The sequence below is a fragment of the Bubalus bubalis genome, chromosome 14 (genome assembly GCF_019923935.1).
Source record: "Bubalus bubalis isolate 160015118507 breed Murrah chromosome 14, NDDB_SH_1, whole genome shotgun sequence".
Classification (NCBI taxonomy): domain Eukaryota; kingdom Metazoa; phylum Chordata; class Mammalia; order Artiodactyla; family Bovidae; genus Bubalus; species Bubalus bubalis.
The window spans coordinates 32,082,514-32,102,177 of NC_059170.1; the positions used below are offsets into that span (position 1 = coordinate 32,082,514).

At 39.5% G+C, this 19,664-nt stretch overlaps 1 protein-coding gene across 2 annotated transcripts in view; it reads left to right on the forward strand.

The window, feature by feature from the left end:
* ATRN (attractin) overlaps window positions 1-19,664 on the forward strand; it is a 187,981-nt gene that overhangs the window by 101,328 nt on the left and 66,989 nt on the right. For both annotated transcript variants that reach the window (XM_006072902.4, XM_006072903.4), the window contains exons 15-20: window positions 590-780; window positions 2,680-2,899; window positions 5,258-5,443; window positions 5,982-6,215; window positions 14,131-14,268; window positions 17,289-17,382. In XM_006072902.4, the coding sequence (XP_006072964.3) occupies window positions 590-780; window positions 2,680-2,899; window positions 5,258-5,443; window positions 5,982-6,215; window positions 14,131-14,268; window positions 17,289-17,382 (1,063 nt within the window). The remainder of the gene's footprint in view (window positions 1-589; window positions 781-2,679; window positions 2,900-5,257; window positions 5,444-5,981; window positions 6,216-14,130; window positions 14,269-17,288; window positions 17,383-19,664) is intronic.

The window sequence follows — 19,664 nt, forward strand, 5'->3', positions numbered from 1 at the left end:
GGAAACATGTATAACTTCTGAGCAGCTCTTTTTGTGGGTTCAGGGAGGTCACAAGAGCAGATAAACTTCCCTGGTTTGGCTTACTTCCCCAAAAGGCTCTTTGCGTCTCACTTTTGGGATGTTTTGTGTAACTTGAGTTTACCTCCCACTTGATGTGAAAAGTGTGTCTTTTGTAGACTTGTTCACTCACCAACTCACTTCTGTTCTTGCAGTTTTCTACCCCATCTTTTCAGAAATGCATATTCTACTTTTTACTTAGGATTTTAGTCTGTTTCTAATTGTTCTTCAAAAGATGGTTTATAAATTTAACACTGTTGTCAAACAAATGTTTTTCTCTAAGACATGGGAAGATTGACCTCAGCATATGCATTTGAGGTCCAGGAAATAAGACTGATAAACATTAAAAAAAATTCTTTTTATTCTGTATTTGATCCTTGGTAATGTGTCTGATACACTCAACACATCCAAATGAAGTATCTAGAATTGAACTCAAAAATATTATTTAGATTTCCAGTGATTCAAAGTGGTAATATAAGTAATTTTGTGTGATTTCTAAACCTCTTTGTTTTCTCTCCCCTCTTTAATAAAGAAAATATCTGTGGCATTGGCTGGCATTTGGTTGGAAACTCATGTTTGAAAATTACTACTGCCAAGGAGACTTATGACAATGCAAAATTGTCCTGCAGGAACCACAATGCCTTTTTGGCTTCTCTTACAACTCAGAAGAAGGTAGAATTTGTCCTTAAGCAGCTGCGAATCATGCAGTCATCACAGAGCATGGTGAGTTAAAATCCTTGGAACTTAAGTTTCTAGTATCCACCTTTCTACAAAGAGCATAACTGCAGCTTACCTGTGACGTGCTTGGCAGGAGGAGGAATGCGAGTAAGTGCAGTGTAATAGACTGTAGAACTGCACTGTCAAATTCTCTTCCTTTAATATTATATATTCTTTTCTTGACATTTCCAACACATTTTTATTAGTCATATTTCATTAAATTACAAATTAATAATTATGTATATATTGAATAGTAGCATGTTGACATATGCACATATCCTGTGATATCTGTAGACTATTTCATATCTGTTTTATCCCTAGGTTCTGCTGGGATTGGGGAAGTGGGTGCCATTAGTAATTAGCTGAGTTGAATTAAGCCAGGTTTCAGGCATTATTACAGTGTATAATATGATTCAATGTTAATTATCCTAAAAATGGACATCTGTGGGTCTTAGATCTGATCAGCCCAAAAGGAGAGGACATCTTCTTATTAAGAGTTTCTGAGCACAGAAAGGCCTCAAGTTCTCTTCCTGTCCATCCACTGCTCTTGGGCAGCTTGTAGTTGATATACAACAATGACATTTTGTGTATTTAGTCCAGAGTCCTAGAACAGTGGTCCCACCCTCAGTTAACTGATACTCACAAGATAGTGCTCTTTCAACAATTCATAGTCTTGTGATCAGATTGATGGTTGAGAGACAACTAAAGTAATGTGCTTCCACAGCTATAAATTGACTTAGAGCCCTGGTTTGTTTGGAAAAATAAGAAAGGGCGTTGTAACCTTTAGGACAGAGACAGGCTGACAGACAGAAAGAGGTAACTCCTGAAGACAGAAGGGATGAGCTGGACTCTCTGTGCATTAATCAAAGATACAGAGATTGAGGGGTGAGCTGCAGGTAAGTTTGCATAACTGGTGCAGACTGAATGGGAAGGAATTGCTGTAGCTGGGCCTTATGAGAGATCAGTACCAAATCCTATAAGGAAATAAATATCACTCACTACAACTAAAAGTAACAACTTTTGGGTGTTGTTTTTGTTGCTGTTTTTAAAGTCCCTTAATAAGCATTTTCCCTGGAGAAGGAAATGGCAACCCACTCCAGTATTCTTGCCTGGAAAATCCCATGGACAAAGGAGCCTGGTGGGCTACAGTTCATGGGGTCGCAAAGAGTTGGACATGACTGAGTGACTGAGCACACAATATTCATGTTTATTTTTTCCTCCCCAGAATGGAAATACTGCACATTTTGTTTTATAACTAGCAAAAGTTAAAATATCTTTTATTTCTGGGCTAAACTTTGTACAAATTTTTTTTAAAAACTGCAACAAGAAGGACATTTCAGTAGAGCAAGAGACAGACTTTCCTAGGAATGAATTCCCAGGAATTCATTGACCTATTATTCCCTATAAAATTTATTGACGGCCAATACGCTCTGCCTCCCCAGCTGAATGTGGGGATCTTCAATCATCTAACCTAGCCAGAGCTCCCAAAACAGGCTTAGATAACAATAGGCATATAACCAATGTTTCATACATACTGATATGGTATTTCATTTATAAATAGATATTTCAACCAGCTTGGGGGGTGGCTGTCTCTTCATAGCATTTGTCATAGAGTATAGAAATTTAGGAACTTGATTATTACTTTGCTGTTAATCTCTGTGAAAATTCTGATGTCTTCTCTGACATCTTTCTTTGATGTCTTTTCTATCCTTTGTAAAATGGCCATATTAAAGTGCCAGGAATGATAAGTAACATAAAAATAAAGGTCTGCACTAATCCACCATGACTGATTTGAGATAAGGAGGTTTCCCTGTGTCCTTTGGATACATGTAACTTAATAGTTTTTATCTAGAAGCTAGTTTTGGTCAAGACATTGATTATATTCATAGTCTGTTTTGCCTACAGTCCAAGCTCACCTTAACCCCATGGGTTGGCCTTCGGAAGATCAATGTGTCCTATTGGTGCTGGGAAGATATGTCCCCGTTCACAAATAGTTCACTACAGTGGATGCCATCTGAGCCCAGTGATGCTGGATTCTGTGGGATCTTGTCAGAACCCAGTACTCGGGGCTTAAAGGCTGCAACCTGCATCAATCCACTCAATGGTAGTGTCTGTGAAAGGCCTGGTAAGTATATGGTTGCATTATGTGTTACTGGACATTCATTGAAAGAGAAACTGTAGGAGGCATAATTAAGTATTGTGAAATTTTCATGAAAACACAGGTGGAGTATTGATTTCAAGCATATGAAGCAGAGGATAATGCAGAATTTTTAAAGCAGAAGGAAGTAGTATGAGCTATGAACAAAACTAAAAATAACTAGCATTTTCCTGGTTGCTCAGTAATAAAGAATCTGCCTGTAGTGCAGGAGATGTAGGTTCAATCCCTGGGTCAGTAAGATACCCTGGAGAGGAAATGGCAACCCACTCCAGTATTCTTGCCTGGAAAATCCCATGGACAGAAGAACTCTGTACATGGGGTCACAAAAAAGTCATACATAATTTAGTAACTAAACAACAATGTGCTAATTAGAATATTGTTATTTAGAATATTGTTATTTAACAGTGAGATTGATTGGTTTGTTGACCACAAAAAGTATTGAGAATTGACCCAAAAGGCATATTTCTAGGTGTTGGCAGAGAAATGCTGTGGAAGATAGAACCAAAAATCCAAAGAAAAAAGCAGAAAAGCAAGCAGATCACTGCAGGGATACTGAACAGAAAGATAGTGTCGGGGGGAGAAGAATAATTGGTGTAGTCCTGTGGGTCAAGAGGCAACAGAACCAGACATGAAAAAACTAATTGGTTCAAAATTGGGAAAGGAGTACAACAAGGCTGTATATTGTATCCTACTTATATAACTTATATGCAGAGTATATCATGTGAAATGCCAAGCTGGATGAATCACAAGCTGGAATCAAGATTGCCAGGAGATATATTGACAAACTCAGATATGCAGATGATACCACTCTAATGGCAGAAAGTGAAGAGGAACTAAAGAGCCTCTTGATGAGAATGAAAAAGCTGGCTTAAAATTCAACATTAAAAAAACTAAGATCATGGCATCTAGTCCCATCACTTCATGGCAAATGGAAGGGGAAAAAGTGGAAGCAGAGACAGATTTTATTTTCTTGGACTCCAGGATCACTTTGAATAGTGACTGCAGCCATGAAATTAGAAAACACTTGCTCCTTGGAAAGAAGGCAATGACAAACCTAGACAGTGTATTAAAAAAAGCAGAGACATCACTTTGCTGACAGTGATCCATATAGTCAAAGCTATGATTTTTCCAGTAGTCATGTACAGATGTGAGAGTTGGACCGTAAAGAAGGCTGAGTACCAAAGAACTGATGCTTTATAATTGCAGTGCTAGAGAAGACTCTTGAGAATCCCTTGAACAGCAAGGAGATCAAAGCTGTCAATCCTAAAGGAAATAAATCCTGAGTATTCATTGGAAGGACTGATGCTAAAGCTCCAGTACTTTGGCCACCTGATGCAAAGAGCCAACTCCTTGAGAAAGACTCTCATGCTAGGAAAGATTGAGGGTAGGAGAAGAGGGTGGCAGAGAATGAGATGGTTAGATAGCATCATCGACTCAGTGGACATGAATTTGAGCAAACTACAGGAAATAGTGAAGGACAGGAAAGCCTGGTGTGCTGCAGTCCATAGGGTAACAAAGAGTCGGATAGGACTTAGCCGCTGAACAACAACAGGAAGGAAAAGCAAACCTTCAGCGCAATAACGCTGCAGGAGAGCGCTGAAGGAGCCTCCACTTGGAGTTGCTGCACAGGCTTGAAGCTTTGCTCTAGGCACATCTCAGTTTCATAAAGACAGGCATGGGTGGCATGTGCAGCACTCAGACAAGCCTTTGACCATTGCCCTTCTCCTGCAGGGGGTCTCACAGGCAGTATTTGGAATTTTGTGGATGCTTGTGGGAGGCTGGACTCCATTGACATCAGGTCTCATTTTAGGAAGGTATTATAATTTGTCTGAGGAATGCAGGGATGTGGAAGAGAATTCAGATCACTGTGGAGTCACATTAATATTTATTATTTAACCTTCCCGCAGGGAAATTTTTCAGCCATTTTGGATTCTGGGTGCTTTGGTAAAGTTAATGAATGTTGTGGTTCTTCTTTCCCTAGAATATACAGAGATATAATGTTACAGATTCAGGTGGGTTGTAAAACTTGTGAAGTTCATCTTGGGTCTCCTATATTAGAACCCCTTCTCTCATGGAAAAATTAGCTTGTTACCTCATATCTGTCCTTCTCTTTGAAAATAAAAACAGTTTTTCCCCCCAAGTGTATAAATATACATGACTAACCAGTACATGATGACCTAAGACTTTGTGTTTTCTTCTACGTTTAATGTAACCCACTGAATTGACTTCATGACACATTAGTGGGTCACAACCCACACTGCAAAGCCTTTGACCTTAGCTGACATGGTGGGAGCTTTAAATGTTTCTCTTGGGTTTACTTCCCAGCTAACCACAGTGCCAAGCAGTGTCGGACCCCTTGTGCCTTGCGGACAGCCTGTGGGGAGTGTACCAGCGGCAGCTCGGAGTGCATGTGGTGCAGCAACATGAAGCAGTGCGTGGACTCCAATGCCTACGTGGCCTCCTTCCCTTTTGGCCAGTGTATGGAGTGGTATACCATGAGCAGCTGCCCCCGTGAGTGAAAAGTGAGCTCTAAGCAGTATGGATGACAACACTGTGTGTAGGGCAATGCTGTCAGCCTCTGAACTTTCTAGGGATGAAACCAGACTTGACCATCTGCTCAGGTCTATCCAGAGACTGCCTGATATGAACCTGCATATAGAATCAAATACAGTGACACAAGTAAACAATTGTAGAATAGATCACAGAGTACAGAAATAACTTGGTGAATCTCAGTATCATATCGCCCAATCTGTGGAATGTCTCCACATCTTTATCTCCTAATTCATAAAGTAAGTGCTTTCCAGGAGATGGTCTCTAAAATCTCTTCTGCCTCCAATATCCTAGGATTGCAAGAGAAGAGAGGAGTCTCTATTATAGGTTGGACAAAATATTGGGCTCTTTAAAATTTTATTATATCATTTGAACAATCACAATAGAATAGGAATTTTGACTAACAGTTGAATCATCTGTTAAAGAAAAAGATAGTTTAAATATACAATGAATTTACGTCTACATGTGATAGTAAATTATAACTTACGTTTTTTTACAGCTGAAAATTGTTCAGGCTACTGTACCTGTAGTCACTGCTTGGAGCAACCAGGCTGTGGCTGGTGCACTGATCCTAGCAATACAGGCAAAGGGAAATGCATAGAGGGCTCCTATAAAGGACCAGTGAAGATGCCTTCTCAGGGCCCTACAGGAAGTTCCTACCCACAGCCTCTTCTCAATTCCAGCATGTGTCTGGAGGACAGCAGATATAACTGGTCTTTCATTCATTGTCCAGGTAAGATGTGTTCTGTGTCCCAAATCTCACTACCTACTTACAAAGAATAAAGCCTTGAAAGCTACATTATTTATATGGATTTCTTTAAGGGAAAAAAAAGAGAGATCATTTAAGAAACTATTTGTTTCATATGAAAAATATTTTTAATGTCAGTTAATGAAAATACTAAGAATTTTCTGTTGTTTTGCTAACTTTCATTATAAAAGTAATGAAATGTGTTCATTATAAAAATTAGCTATTACAGATGTAGATAAAATAAAAACTATAATTCCTCATCTCTCAGTTCAGTTCAGTTGTGTTGACTCTTTGCAACCCCAGGGACTGCAGCATGCCAGGCTTCCCTGTCCATCACCAACTCCCGGAGCTTGCTCTAACTCATGTCCATCAAGTCGGTGATGCCATCCAACCATCTCATCCTCTGTCGTCCCCTTCTCCTGCCTTTAGTCTTTTCTAGCATCAGAGTCTTTTCTAGTGAGTTGGCTCTTCTCATCAGATGGCCAAAGTGTTGGAGCTTCAGCTTCAGCATCAGTCCTTCCAATGAATATTCAGGACTGATTTCTTTTAGAATTGACTGGTTTGATCTCCTTGCTGTCCAAGGGACTCTCAAGAGTCTTTTCCAACACCACAGTTCAAAAGCATCAATTCTTCGGTGCTCAACCTTTATGGTCCAACTCTCACATCCATACATAACTGCTGGAAAGACCATAGCTTTGACTATACGGACCTTTGTCAGTAAAGTAATGTGTCTGCTTTTTAATATAATGTCTAGGTTGGTCATAGCTTTTCTTCCAAGGAGCAAGCGTCTTAAATTTCATGGCTGCAGTCACTATCCACAGTAATTTTGGAGCCCAAGAAAATAATATCTGTCACGGTCCGTTGTTTCCTCATCTATTTGCCATGAATTGGTGGGACAAGATGCCATAATCTTAGTTTTTTGAATGTTGAGTTTTAAGACAACTTTTTCACTCTCCTCTTTCACTTTTATCAAGAGGCTCTTTAGTACCTCTTCGCTTTCTGTCATAAGGGTGGTGTCATCTGTGTATCTGAGGTTATTGATATTTCTCCTGGCAGTCTTGATTTCCAGCTTGTGCTTCATCCAGCCCGGCATTTCCTCATCTCTAGTTCTTCATAGAAGGAAAAACTTTTAACAGTAATACATGTACCTTTAGATCTATAGTTTTTTAAATAAAAAATACTGTGAGATATACTATGCATATGATACATTGTTCTGCAGTTTCCTTTTTTACTTAAAAATACAATGTGATGATTGTTAGGGGAAAAATTAAAAATAAAATCTCCTGCCAACCCAGAAATTTCTCTCCACAGATGTAGGAAAGAAAGTCTTATTACTGAGTAAGCATTAAACCAGATGGTAGTGCACATTTCAGCAGTCCACTAATGAGATAACAACAGAGAGAAATCCCACCCTTTTAAATATCCCAGCATATACAGTCCATTCTATACTTGTCCTCAAAATGAAGGTAACTTGTCTTTGTGTGAGAGGAGTTGACACCACTGTTTGCTCTACATTCTTTCCTAGTTTATTGTGAATTTACCTGGTAATTGGGGTGGCCACCTTTGTTAATTGCCTTTGCCCAAAGGAAAAAACAAAAAGGAAAACAAACTTGTATCATTAACACAAGCAGATGGTTATAGTTTGGACCCATTCCCACAGAGAGAGGGTAGGGTGGCTGGCTTGCTTGTTGTTTACATTTCAAAGAGATGACTCTTAAGCCCTTAACAAAAACAGTGTCTGCTTTGTAATGCTGACTTATGGCTTATTTAGGTTTTAAAGAAATTTACGTATGTTTCAAAGGAATCAGAGGTTTTTTAAATGCAAATTTTCATACTGAAATGCTCTAAGAATAGGGAGAAGGAAAACCTCCTCTTTCCTTTGACAAGAAGAAAAAAGGAAAAATTCAGCCTGCCTATCCACCTCCCTCCTTCCTTCCCTCCTTTTACCCTTCTCTCCCCTCTGCCCACTCCTTCCCTCTCTTTCCTTCTCCCAATCCTTCCTCCTATCACTCCCAGTGGTTGATGCAAGAAGGAATCAACTTTGAGTTGATGTAAAATTTGAGCCTTGATCTGCTGGGGTAGCTGCCCTGAGAAACCAGAGAAAGTGGCTTTTGATTCAAACTTCCAGTAAATGCACAAAATTACTGATGGGCTGCCAGAACAATTGGGAGAAGCTAGACAGGTGCAAAGACTCCCAAGAGATTAGTGGATAAGAATTTCTCTGAAATCCTGCCAGACAGTGCCCCTGACTACTGGACTGTGAAGACTTCTATAACGAAAGTTACTTGGTGAGTCAGTCGCTCAGTCATGTCCACTTCTCTGGGACCCCATGGACTGTAGCCCACCAGGCTCCTCTGTCCATGGAATTTTCCAGGCAAGAATACTGGAGTGGGTTGCAATTTCCTCCTCTGGGGGAATCTTCCTGACCCAGGAATCAAACCTGAGTCTTTTGCACCTCCTGCATTGCAGGCAGATTCTTTACCATCTGAGCCACCAGGGAAGCCAATATCTCTTATATGGAATGTCCAAAAAGGGGCAGATATTTAGAGACAATAAATAGATAAGTGATTGCCTAGGACCAAGGACAAAATTGGAGAATGATGGGTTCAAAGTTTTACAAAGTAGCTGTACCATTTTTCATTCTCACTAGCAGTGTTAGAAAGGTTCAGATTTCCCCACATCCTCATCATACTTGTTTGATTGTAGCTGTTCTAGTGTATGAGAATATGAGAAATGGCGTGTCACAGTGGTTTTTTTTGTTTTGTTTTGGCTGTACTAGGTCTTTGTTGCTGCACATGGGCTTCTAGTTGTGAGCAGGGCTACTCTTCTTTGGGGTGCACGAGGTTCTCGTTGTGGGGGCTTCACTTGTTGCAGAGCACAGGCTCTAGGCATGCAGGCTTCAGTAGCATGCATAGTCTTAGTTGCCCTGCTGCATGTAAGATCTTCCCACACCAGGGATTGAACCTGTGTCCACTGCATTGGCAGGAGGATTCTTAACCACTGGACTACTTGGCAAGCGCTGTGATTTTGATATGCATTTCCCTAATGACTAATGATTCCCTGATGGCTCAGATGGTAAAGCATCTGCCTGCAATGCAGGAGACCTGGGTTCAATCCCTGGGCCCGGAAAATCCCCTGGAGAAGGAAATGGCAACCCATTCCACTACTCTTGCCTGGAGAATCCCATGGATGGAGGAGCCTGGTAGGCTACAGTCCACGGGGTTGCAGAGTCGGACACAACTGAGCAAGTTCTCTTTCTCTTTAATGACTAATGAAGTTGAGCATCCTGTTGGCCATTTGTATGTCTTCTTTGGAGAACTATTCAAATTCTTTGCTCAGTTTCAAAAATTGCATTATCATTTTACTGTTGACCTACAAGAGTTCTTTGTGAATCCAGATATAAGCCCCTTATTGGATATACAGTTTGCAGATATTTTCTCCCATTCCATGGGGTTTCTTTTTTACTTTCTTGACGGTATCTTTTGAAATACAAAAGTATTCCTTAACCCTATGTGCTTTTGGTATTGTATAAAAGAATCAGTGCCTAACTAACCCCAAATTACAAAGGTTTACTCCTGTATTTTCTTTTTAAAGTTATATAGATTTATCTCTTTATATTTAGGTTCATAATTCATTTTTAGTTAATTTTTGTATCTGATGTGAAGCTGGCATCCAAACTTATCTTTTTTTTTTTTTCCAAACTTATATTTTTGCATGTGGTTAGCTAGTTGTTCCTGCAACATTTGCTGAAAAGACTATTTTTTACTATTGAATTTTGGGAGGACATTTGTGTACTATTGAATTTTAGAAGCACATTTTTTGAAAATCAGTTGAATGTAAGAAATTATTTCTGAACTCTCATTTCTGTTCCATTGACCATATGTCTGGCCTTATGCTAGTATCACACTCCTGATTTCTATAGCTTTGTAGTAAGTGTAGTAAGTTTTGAAATTGGGAAGCCTAAGTCCTCCAACTTTGTTCTTATTTTTCTAAATGGTCATGGCTGTTCTGGGTTCCTTGAATTTCCATATGAATTTTAGGATGAATTTGTCAGTTTCAGTAACATCAACAAAAAGCCAACTGATATTTCATAAGATATTGCACTGAATCTATAGACCATTTGGGGGTATATTGCCATCCTAATGGGGCTTCCCAGCTGGCGCTAGTGGTAAAGAACCCACCTGCCAATGCAAGAGACCTAAGAGAGAGATTTGACCCCTGGGTTGGGAAGATCCCCTGGAGGAAGGCACAGCAACCCACCCCAGTATTCTTGCCTGGAGAATCCCATGAACAGAACAGCCTGGTGGGCTACAGTCCATAGGGTTGCACAGAGTTGGGCACTACTGAAGCAACTTAGCGTGCTTTGTTGTTCCGTTGCTCTGTTGTATCCAACTCTTTGTGACCCCAGGGACTGCAGCACACCAGGTTTCCCTGTCCTTCGCCATCTCCCAGAGTTTGCTCAAACTTATGTCCATTGAGTCGGTGGTGCTGTCTTACTATCTCATCCACTGCCACCCCCTTCTCCTTGTGCCTTCAATCTCTCCCGGCCTCAGGGTCTTTTCTAATGAGTCGGCTCTTCGCATCAGGTGGCCAAAGTATTGGAGCTTCAGCTTCAGCATGAGTCCTTCTAATGAATATTCAGAGTTGATTTCCTTTAAGATTGACCGGTTTGATCTCCTTGCTGTCCAAGGCAAGGGACTCTATAAAGTTTTCTCCAACCCACAATTCAGAAGCATCAGTTCTTCGGCACTCAGCCTTATTTATGGTTCAACTCTCGCATCTGTACATGACTACTGGAAAAACCATAGCTTTGACTATATGGACCTTTGTTGGAAAAGTAATGTTTCTGCTTTTTAATATACTGTCTAGGTTTATCATTGCTTTTCTTCCAAGGAGGCAGCATCTTTTAATTTCATGGCTGCAGTCACTGTCCACAGTGATTTTGGAACCCAAGAAAATAAAGCCTGTCACTGTTTCCATTGTTTCTCCATCTATTTGCCATGAAATGATGTGTTGAGATCCCATGATCTTCGTTTTTTGACTTAGCACACACACACCTTTTTAACAGTATTAAGCCTTCTAGTTTATAAACCTGGAATGTCTTTCTATTTCTTTAGTTTTTTATTCTCTTTCAGCAATGTTTTATAGTTTTCAGTGTTTATATGTTATGCTTGTTTTGTTAAATTTACTATGCAAAGTATTTTATACTTCTTCAAGTATTGTGAATTGAATTATCTTAATTTTGTTTTTTGATCATTGTTAGTATATATTTAGAAATAGAATTGATTTCTGTTTGTTGATCTTGTGTCATGCAACCATGCTGAACTATTATTTCTACTATTTCTTTAGTTGATTAGGGTTTTCTTTATACAGGGATTGTATTGTCTGCTAAAAAAGACAGTTTTACTTTTTCGTTTCCTATCTGGACACCTTCTTTAAAAAAAATTTTTTTGGAGGACTATTTGGCCTGACAAGAAACTCCAGTACAATATTGAATAAAAGTGATGAGAATGGACATCATTGTCTTGTTACTGATCTTAGGGAGAATGAGTTCAGTCTTTTTCCATTATATATGATATTGGCCTTAGTTTTTTCATACATGTCCTTTATCAGGTTGAGAAATTTTCCTTCTCTTCCTGGCTTTTTGAGGGCTATGATTGGGTGCTGAATTTTGTCACATAATTTTTGTGTATCTTGATAATTGTGTGGTTTTGTTCTTTAGTTTATTAATACTATACATTATACCAATTGATTTAAGGATATTAAACCAGCCTTTCATCTCTGGAATAAAGCCCATTTGCTCATGATGTATAATTCTTTTTACTGTGTTGCTGGATTCAGGTTTTTTTTTTAATTAATTTATTTTAATTGGAGGTTAATTGGTTTACAATATTGTAGTGGTTTTTGCAATACGTTGACATGGATTCAGTTTTCTAGTTGGGTATTTCATGTCTGTTTTCATATAGGATATAGCTCTGTTCTGTAGTTTTCATTCTTGTGATGCCTGTCTGATTTTGGTACCAGGGTAGTACTGACTTCATAGAGTGAGTTGGGAAGTATTCCCTCCTCTTGCATTTATTGAAAGACTTTGCAAAAAGATTGGTATTAATTCTTCTTGAAGTGTTGATAGAATTCACCAGTGAAGCCATCTGGGCTCGGATTTTTCTTTGTGGGAAGATTTTTGATTATTCATCCAATCTCTACTTAGTAGGGAAGTAAAGTATAATACAGGCAGATTTCTGTTTCTGTTTCAGTCAGTTTGGGTAGCCTGTATTTTACAGGAATTTTTCTGTTTCATCTAAATAGTCAAATTTTTGGCATACAGCTGTTCATATTATTTTCTTGCAGGCAGCTTTTAGCTATATGTGTTTTCCTATTTAACCTTTTGAATGGTTTTTGTTTTGTCTCTGATTTTATTTTATCCTTTTCTTTTTACAAAGTTTCTAAATATTGTGAAGTTTTTTCAGAGCTTGCTTTCTTATTTTATGAATGCAGTGATCCCTCAAGCCTCCCTGAATTTACGAAAGTTAATATTTTTCATTCTCTTAAATTTCTTGCACTAATCCTTCCTTCAGAGTTAGTTGTTCCACGTGTTGATCTTGGTGATGCCTTTAGCTTGGTAATTTTCTCAGACTAGTGATTCCTCAAGGTTGATTTGTATTTTTAACTGAATGTCTAGGCTTATGAGTACTGGGTATACTGAGCTGTTGTGAAGGTGTGGTGTGATGTCCTAAGGGAAAGGCTGGCTAGCTAGTACCAGGACTCTCCAACTCTGGTCTGCCCTGGCTGTGGATGAATGGTCTCTATTCCTCCCTCAGTGAAGGGAGGAAGGCGCATCAGACCAGGTGTCTGGATGTATTTGGCATGTTCATGATTGTGCCAAGGGCCTCCCCACTTGGGGTATTCTGATTACTTCTAGAAATTCAGTGCTTCAGAAGTATCCCTCTCTACTTCTTATAGCACTTTTCCCTCTTATCCCAAACCCTTGTGTTTACATTTCTTCTATACTTTCAGTGAAATTTGAAGGGGAAGAGAGAGAGAAGCATTTGTTCAGTGTTTTTATCAAATCAACACATTGTATACTTTAAGTGTGCACTTGAGATTTATACAATATTCCATGTCAGTTATATCTCAGTAGAGCTGAAGAGAAGAAAAGACAGGTCTGCTTATAGATTGTACACTACATGAGTGGCCCCACCTGAACTCGGCAGTGCACAGCTGTCCTGAGCAGCCCTGAGAGGTCCACGCATCATATTTCTTTCTAGTTGTGAAGTCCTGTATGCATCAAGAATCAGTAATTCCACTTCAAAAATGTTTACTTATAAAGATGGTTATTTTTCTAAAATGAAAAGTTGAAAGCAAGCTATCAGAATGTAAGGAAATGGTTAAGTAGCTATTTGCTTCATAGAAATTATTCTACCATTTAAAGTTTTGTTTATGTTAGATGAAATAATGTAAAATAATTGTGATCTACATTTTTAAAAATCAAAATTGAATATTAATATAAATACAACTATGTAAAACTGTATAGAAAAAAATACTGGAAGGAAAGATTCCAAAAATGGACAGTGATCTCTGGGTGGTGGAATTGTATATGATTTTTTTCTAATTCCTTATATTTTTCTAATGTACTATCATGAGCATGTATTATTTTTAAGGTGAATAACAACAAAAACTTTTTTTAATGGCTATGAACTTTTACCTTGCTGTAGTATATTTCTGGTTTTCCTGAACTAGCTCTTTTCTGATGTTTTGATCTTATTTCTCAACCTAATTTTTGGTAGTTTTGATGATTGTTTTTAGAGGCAATAAGGAGTGTAGATGGTTACAAATAAATCTTGTGGAACGTATTCCACCCAGCTCTACCATAGGACAAGCCCCTTAAAATTCTTTCTTTTAGCTTGCCAGTGCAATGGCCACAGCAAATGCATTAATCAGAGTATCTGTGAGAAGTGTGAGAACCTGACCACGGGCAAGCACTGTGAGACCTGCATATCTGGCTTCTATGGTGATCCAACCAACGGGGGAAAATGTCAACGTAAGTCAAATTTTTCAGGGTCACTGATTGCAAACAAGGTGGCACATGATCTGTTTGTCTTGATTATCTTGGAGGAGGAAAGCCACTTGGTTTCAGATAATACGTTTCTTAAGTTACACTTGTCAGGAGGTCAGCTGAGCTGGAAGAGAGAGAGCAGAGCTGCCTAGTGTCAGAGTAGATATTAAAGCATCTAGTCAAAAATGAGGGAGTTAAAGCCTTTAATCAGTTACTGTGATGATGGAAGCAAAAGGCTTACACTGAGAGAGCACTGACTGCCCTTGTTCTACTTTCCTTCTTGGAATGGTGTGCTGTTTGAGCATCAAGTGAATTAGCATAGGCTTGGGGGTCAACATGCCATTGAGGGGGCCCAGAACTGAAGGTCCAGCGAAAGCCTTTTGTGGACCCTGGAGTGGAGAGATGGGGGGATGGAAAGGCTAGTAGGAATGGAGAAGTACCTGGGACGGAGAGTGGGAAAAGCCTCTTTGAGGTTCCCCTCCTCTTCCATGTGGAGGCTTAGCAGAGCTAGGAATGCAAATATGTGATAGAGAGTGGCTGGCCAAGGGGCCTGAGCCCTTGACTCAACTCCACTAGAATATTTCATTTCACTCTCCACTAGAGAGTTCCACCCAGGCTGGTGTGGGGAAGGCAGCTTTCCCTGTAAGGCCCACCAGAGAAAACCTTTATCATTGCCTATGGTTGGGCCTCAAAAGTCACACGTAGATTTTTAACCAGGAGCTAGACTCCTCAATACTTCCAGTATTTTTAAAGATTTAAGTAGCCCTGTGTCTCCCCATACATGTCAGATAGATTCCTGTAAGCAAAAGGAGACTCATTTTTAGCACAAAAATTCAATTTTTTAAAATGACAAGTGATACCAATAAACTACTTTTAAGTTTGTTCTAGTTTTCAGTGGAAAGGTCCATCAGGTCTGAAGAAAAAAATAAGTAAGAAAGGAAAATCTCTAACTGCTCCCCAAGTCCCACCTCCAAACTCCTTAGCATGGCCCTTGAAAATCTAATTCCAGAGCAGTTAGAAGAGAGCTAGTGTCCTAGTGGAACCTCTCTGGGATTCATTTTCCTCCTCTGTAAAATGGGGTTAGTAGCATGGTTGTTGAAATGAAAGCAGTCAGCAGGACATGGCAGGTAGATGTGAACAATCATTATTACTCTTCAGATGTCCTTTCTTGCCATTCTTATGTGAAGCTCAGACTAAAAGGTACTCAGTAAAAATACTTTTCTATTCCTTGTGAATAGATTTCATCCATTAGTTAGTAATTAAGAGTACCTGACATTTTTGAATGATTGATATATATTGATGCAAGGCATTGTGCTGGCAGCCCCCTGAGACAACAGTGCTTTTATTATCCCCAAGATAGAGTAGCCTGACCAAGCTCTCACTGTGAGATTGGGCCATGCTGAGAACCACATTCAGGAAATGTGACTTTAGCTGCTGGGTGTGGTTGTACCACTGTGATCAGGGTGCTGTCATCCCTGTTATGTTCAACTGTTATCTTAAAAAGTTACATTCTCCTCTGTGGTATTTGTAGGGGTAGAGTACAGTTGTCCAGAACTTACTGTTATTGTTGTTTAGTTGCTAAGTCATGTCCAACTATTTGAAACCCTATGGATTGTGTAGCCTGCTAAGCTAGGCTCTTCTGTCCATGGAATTTCCCAGGCAAGAATACTGGAGTGGGTTGCCATTTCCTTCTCCAGGGGATCTTCCTGAACCAAGGATTGAACCTGTGTTTCCTGCATTGGCAGGTGGATTCTTTACCACTGAGCCATCTAGGAAGCTGCTTCCAGGACATAGAGCTAGCTTTATTTTTCAGAGTCACAATCTTTAATAGAAAGCATAATTTAAAAATACTATAAGTGCCACCAAGTCTTTAATGTTTTCTTCTTAGAACTGTATAGTCCTTAATCTTTAGATAACAGCGATGATTTTTTGAATGCCTACTGTATTTCATTCATGTCTTATATCATTTAATCCTCCCCAAAATCCTACAGGATAGGCATTATTATTACCCCCATCACATGAATGAGGAAGCCGACTTAGAAAAGGAGCTAAATGGAGGGGCCTGAATTCAAACCTGGGCGGATTGACTATAGATAGGCCTTTGCTTTGTTAATACATTGCACCTCTCTCCATCCTCAGGGAACCCAGAGTTGAACCCTTGTGTTTCTTACTGCAACATAAATTTTCTTCACTACTGCACTATTCTATTCATAGGTTTCTTTGGGTGATATTTTTTCTCCATGGGATTTATTTTAAAAGTATACGTATCTATAGCCTAATACTTGTAATTTATTCACAGAAAAACAGGTTGTCGAGTGAAAAGCTATTGAGGGAAAAGATCATTTATTTCAGCTGGAGTAAAAAGTTTGTCATAGGTCACACACAGGTGTTGGACGAAAGGTGGAGATGAAAGGTGGCTAGAGGAGGGAGATGACAAGAGTCGTTTGGTCTGAAGGCTAAGAAGAAAGGCAGGCAAGGGTGCTGAATCCTGGAGGGCCTCTGAAACATGACCTGCCATTGGAATCCACTCTCAGCTCTGAGCCCTGGTATGATTTGAAATATGGCCATTGGCAGAGCCTAGCCAGACCAGCCCTCCCTGCGGGAAGCAGTCATTGCTCAGAGGTCTCTATGGGGACAGAGATTGTGTTTGTGTGCCCACACTGAAGATGCTTCAGAAATGTTTATTGAGTAGATGAAAGAATCGTGATAGAATTGTAACAGAGTCTGTTACATCCCAAAGAGGCATGGCCTCAAATGGCAGTGGACACTGATGTTCTCTTTCATCCTGACTGGTGACTTTGACTTCTTTGATGTTGGCTCTGACATTATTTGAGATATATCACCAGCTTGAAAAAAAAGAATTTTACCTATTAAATGAATGCTTTTATTTTACCTATCTTTACAGTTGAATCCAATTCAGACAGAATTACTTGTTTGGGGGAAAGTCTGATAGTGGTTATCTTTTAAGCCAGTTGTGACCACCACTTCCTTTTCCTTCTCCCCAGCATGCAGGTGCAATGGACATGCGTCGCTATGCAATACCAACACGGGCAAGTGCTTCTGCACCACCAAGGGCGTCAAGGGGGATGAATGTCAGCTGTAAGTACCCCACTTCTGGGACTCCTGGCACCATCCACACCTCACCAGGGAGTGTGAAGGGGCTGTGAAACTGCCTGAACCCCAAGAGCCACCCTCTTCGCTGGGCCTTGTTTCCATGGGCTCTGAGGAATCCTCAAGTCGATTGATTTGAAATTTTCCCCTTTCTGCTTCAGATAGGTCTAATTTAGTCACCCTCCATACTGAGGAGGTTGTCAGTTTAGCAGTAAGTCCTTAATGGCTCTTTAAATCACATTTTCATATTTGAGTGACACTTACAATTCCTGGGTTGCTGATTTGGATTAGTCTTTTCAGTAAAGGCTCTATTTTTGTCATGTCAGGAGATTTTCTTAAAAGATAGAGTTGGAAGAACTGGTATTCCAGGACAAGATTTTATTTAGCATTTTGGTTGTCTAATTGTAGTGAGTTCCTCTTGCTTTTAACACATCCCTCCCTGTTCTAGCATTTTCCTTAGTGATATATATCAAACATCATCCAGGGAAGAGTTTGGGGTCCCCATCCATGAAGATGCAAACAGCATCAGGCAGATTTGGAGATTCACCCTGGCTGTGCCTCCAACTGACTAGGGTGCTGTAGAAGCAAATCATTTAACTGTGTTAAGCCCCATTTCCCCCATCTGTCAATAGTGAGTTGTTTTTAGTGATAATTATTTTTAGTGTCCTGGTGAGTTAAAATGAGAGATTGTTCCTCATTTTCTCTCTGCCTCATCAGAAAACCTCATGAAACAAGTTGTAGTTTCACTCATTCTCTCAAGCAGAGACTTGAGAAAAATGTTTAATAGTATCAAAACATTGACCTGATATAAGCAGATCAGTTCAGTTCAGTTCAGTTGCTCAGTCGTGTCCGACCCTTTGCGACCCCATGAATCGCAGCACGCCAGGCCTCCCTGTCCATCACCAACTCCCGGAGTTCACTCAAACTCACGTCCATCGAGTCGGTGATGCCATCCAGCCATCTCATCCTCTGTCTTCCCCTTTTCCTCCTGCCCCCAATCCCTCCCAGCATCAGAGTCTTTTCCAGTGAGTCAACTCTTCCCATGAGGTGGCCAAAGTACTGGAGTTTCAGCTTTATATAAGCAGATAGTCACCGGTAAATTTTGTTTTTCTTAAAAAATGCTAGTAACGTCACCAGTGATTCAGACTTTGATAGTGGCATTCAGGAGGAAATTGCTCATATGTTTCCTGTTTTTGTGCTAGAAAAGGAAATGGCAACCCACTCCAGTGTTCTTGCCTGGAGAATCCCAGGGACGGGGGAGCCTGGTGGGCTGCCGTCTATGGGGTCGCGTAGAATCGGACACGACTGAAGTGACTTAGCAGCAGCAGCAAAAGCCAATACATAAAGAAAAGTCTAATCAGAGATTAAATTTAGTTTTTAAATCTAGGTTCCTTTAAACACAAAAATGTAATAGAGCAAATTTAACCACCCCTGCCTTCTGTTAATGGTATACAATGAAGAAATGAGGTGTAGGTTCAGTGAAAGACTTTCTTTTTAGGAAATTTTAGATATAAACAAGTGCTGGTAATACTAGATAAAAAGACATAAAACATCCTTGAATTATTTATTTGGGAAAAGTGCTTAACTCAAGCTTTCCTCTCCTTTCATCATGGTTCCTAGCTATTGTGCCTTCCTGAATCATTTTGTTAAGTGGGAGCTTGGGTTTTACTGATGTTCATGGATGATATTTATGGGGAAATTAATAATCCTTTTTGACTAGAACTCTTTTTCTCCGGACTGGTGAACCATATCCAAGAGTTCTCTCACTTGTGTTTAAAGAACAGGTTCAATTTATCTGTGGAGAACAGGAAATGTGAGAAATGAATATATGAAAAAAATTATTTTTATTTATGTATTTATTTTTCAATAACAGCCCTGATTTTATTGCAGTAATAAAAACTGAGAGCTAGATGGCCCTAGGAGAAAAACATATGTAAGATAAGTTTTTCTTTCACTCAGCCACTATTTACATCTTTTGGCATAGTCTCATCTAAACAGTTTGCCTTTGTCACAGTCTTATCCACACGTACACATTCCAAGATGGATAAAAGCTTACAACTTTATTAGCAACTAACCACAGGTAAATCGATTTGAAAAGTGCTTTAACTGCACTTTTAGAAGAATATTTGTCCATACAAAAGTGAAAATGTGTTTTCATGATAAAAAATAAGATCTAAATTTTATTTTATTTGAATTTATCTTATATGCTTTAGTAAATGTTTATTGGTTGTTGGTGGTGTGAACTGCTTGGCAGTCAACATTGAAAATGA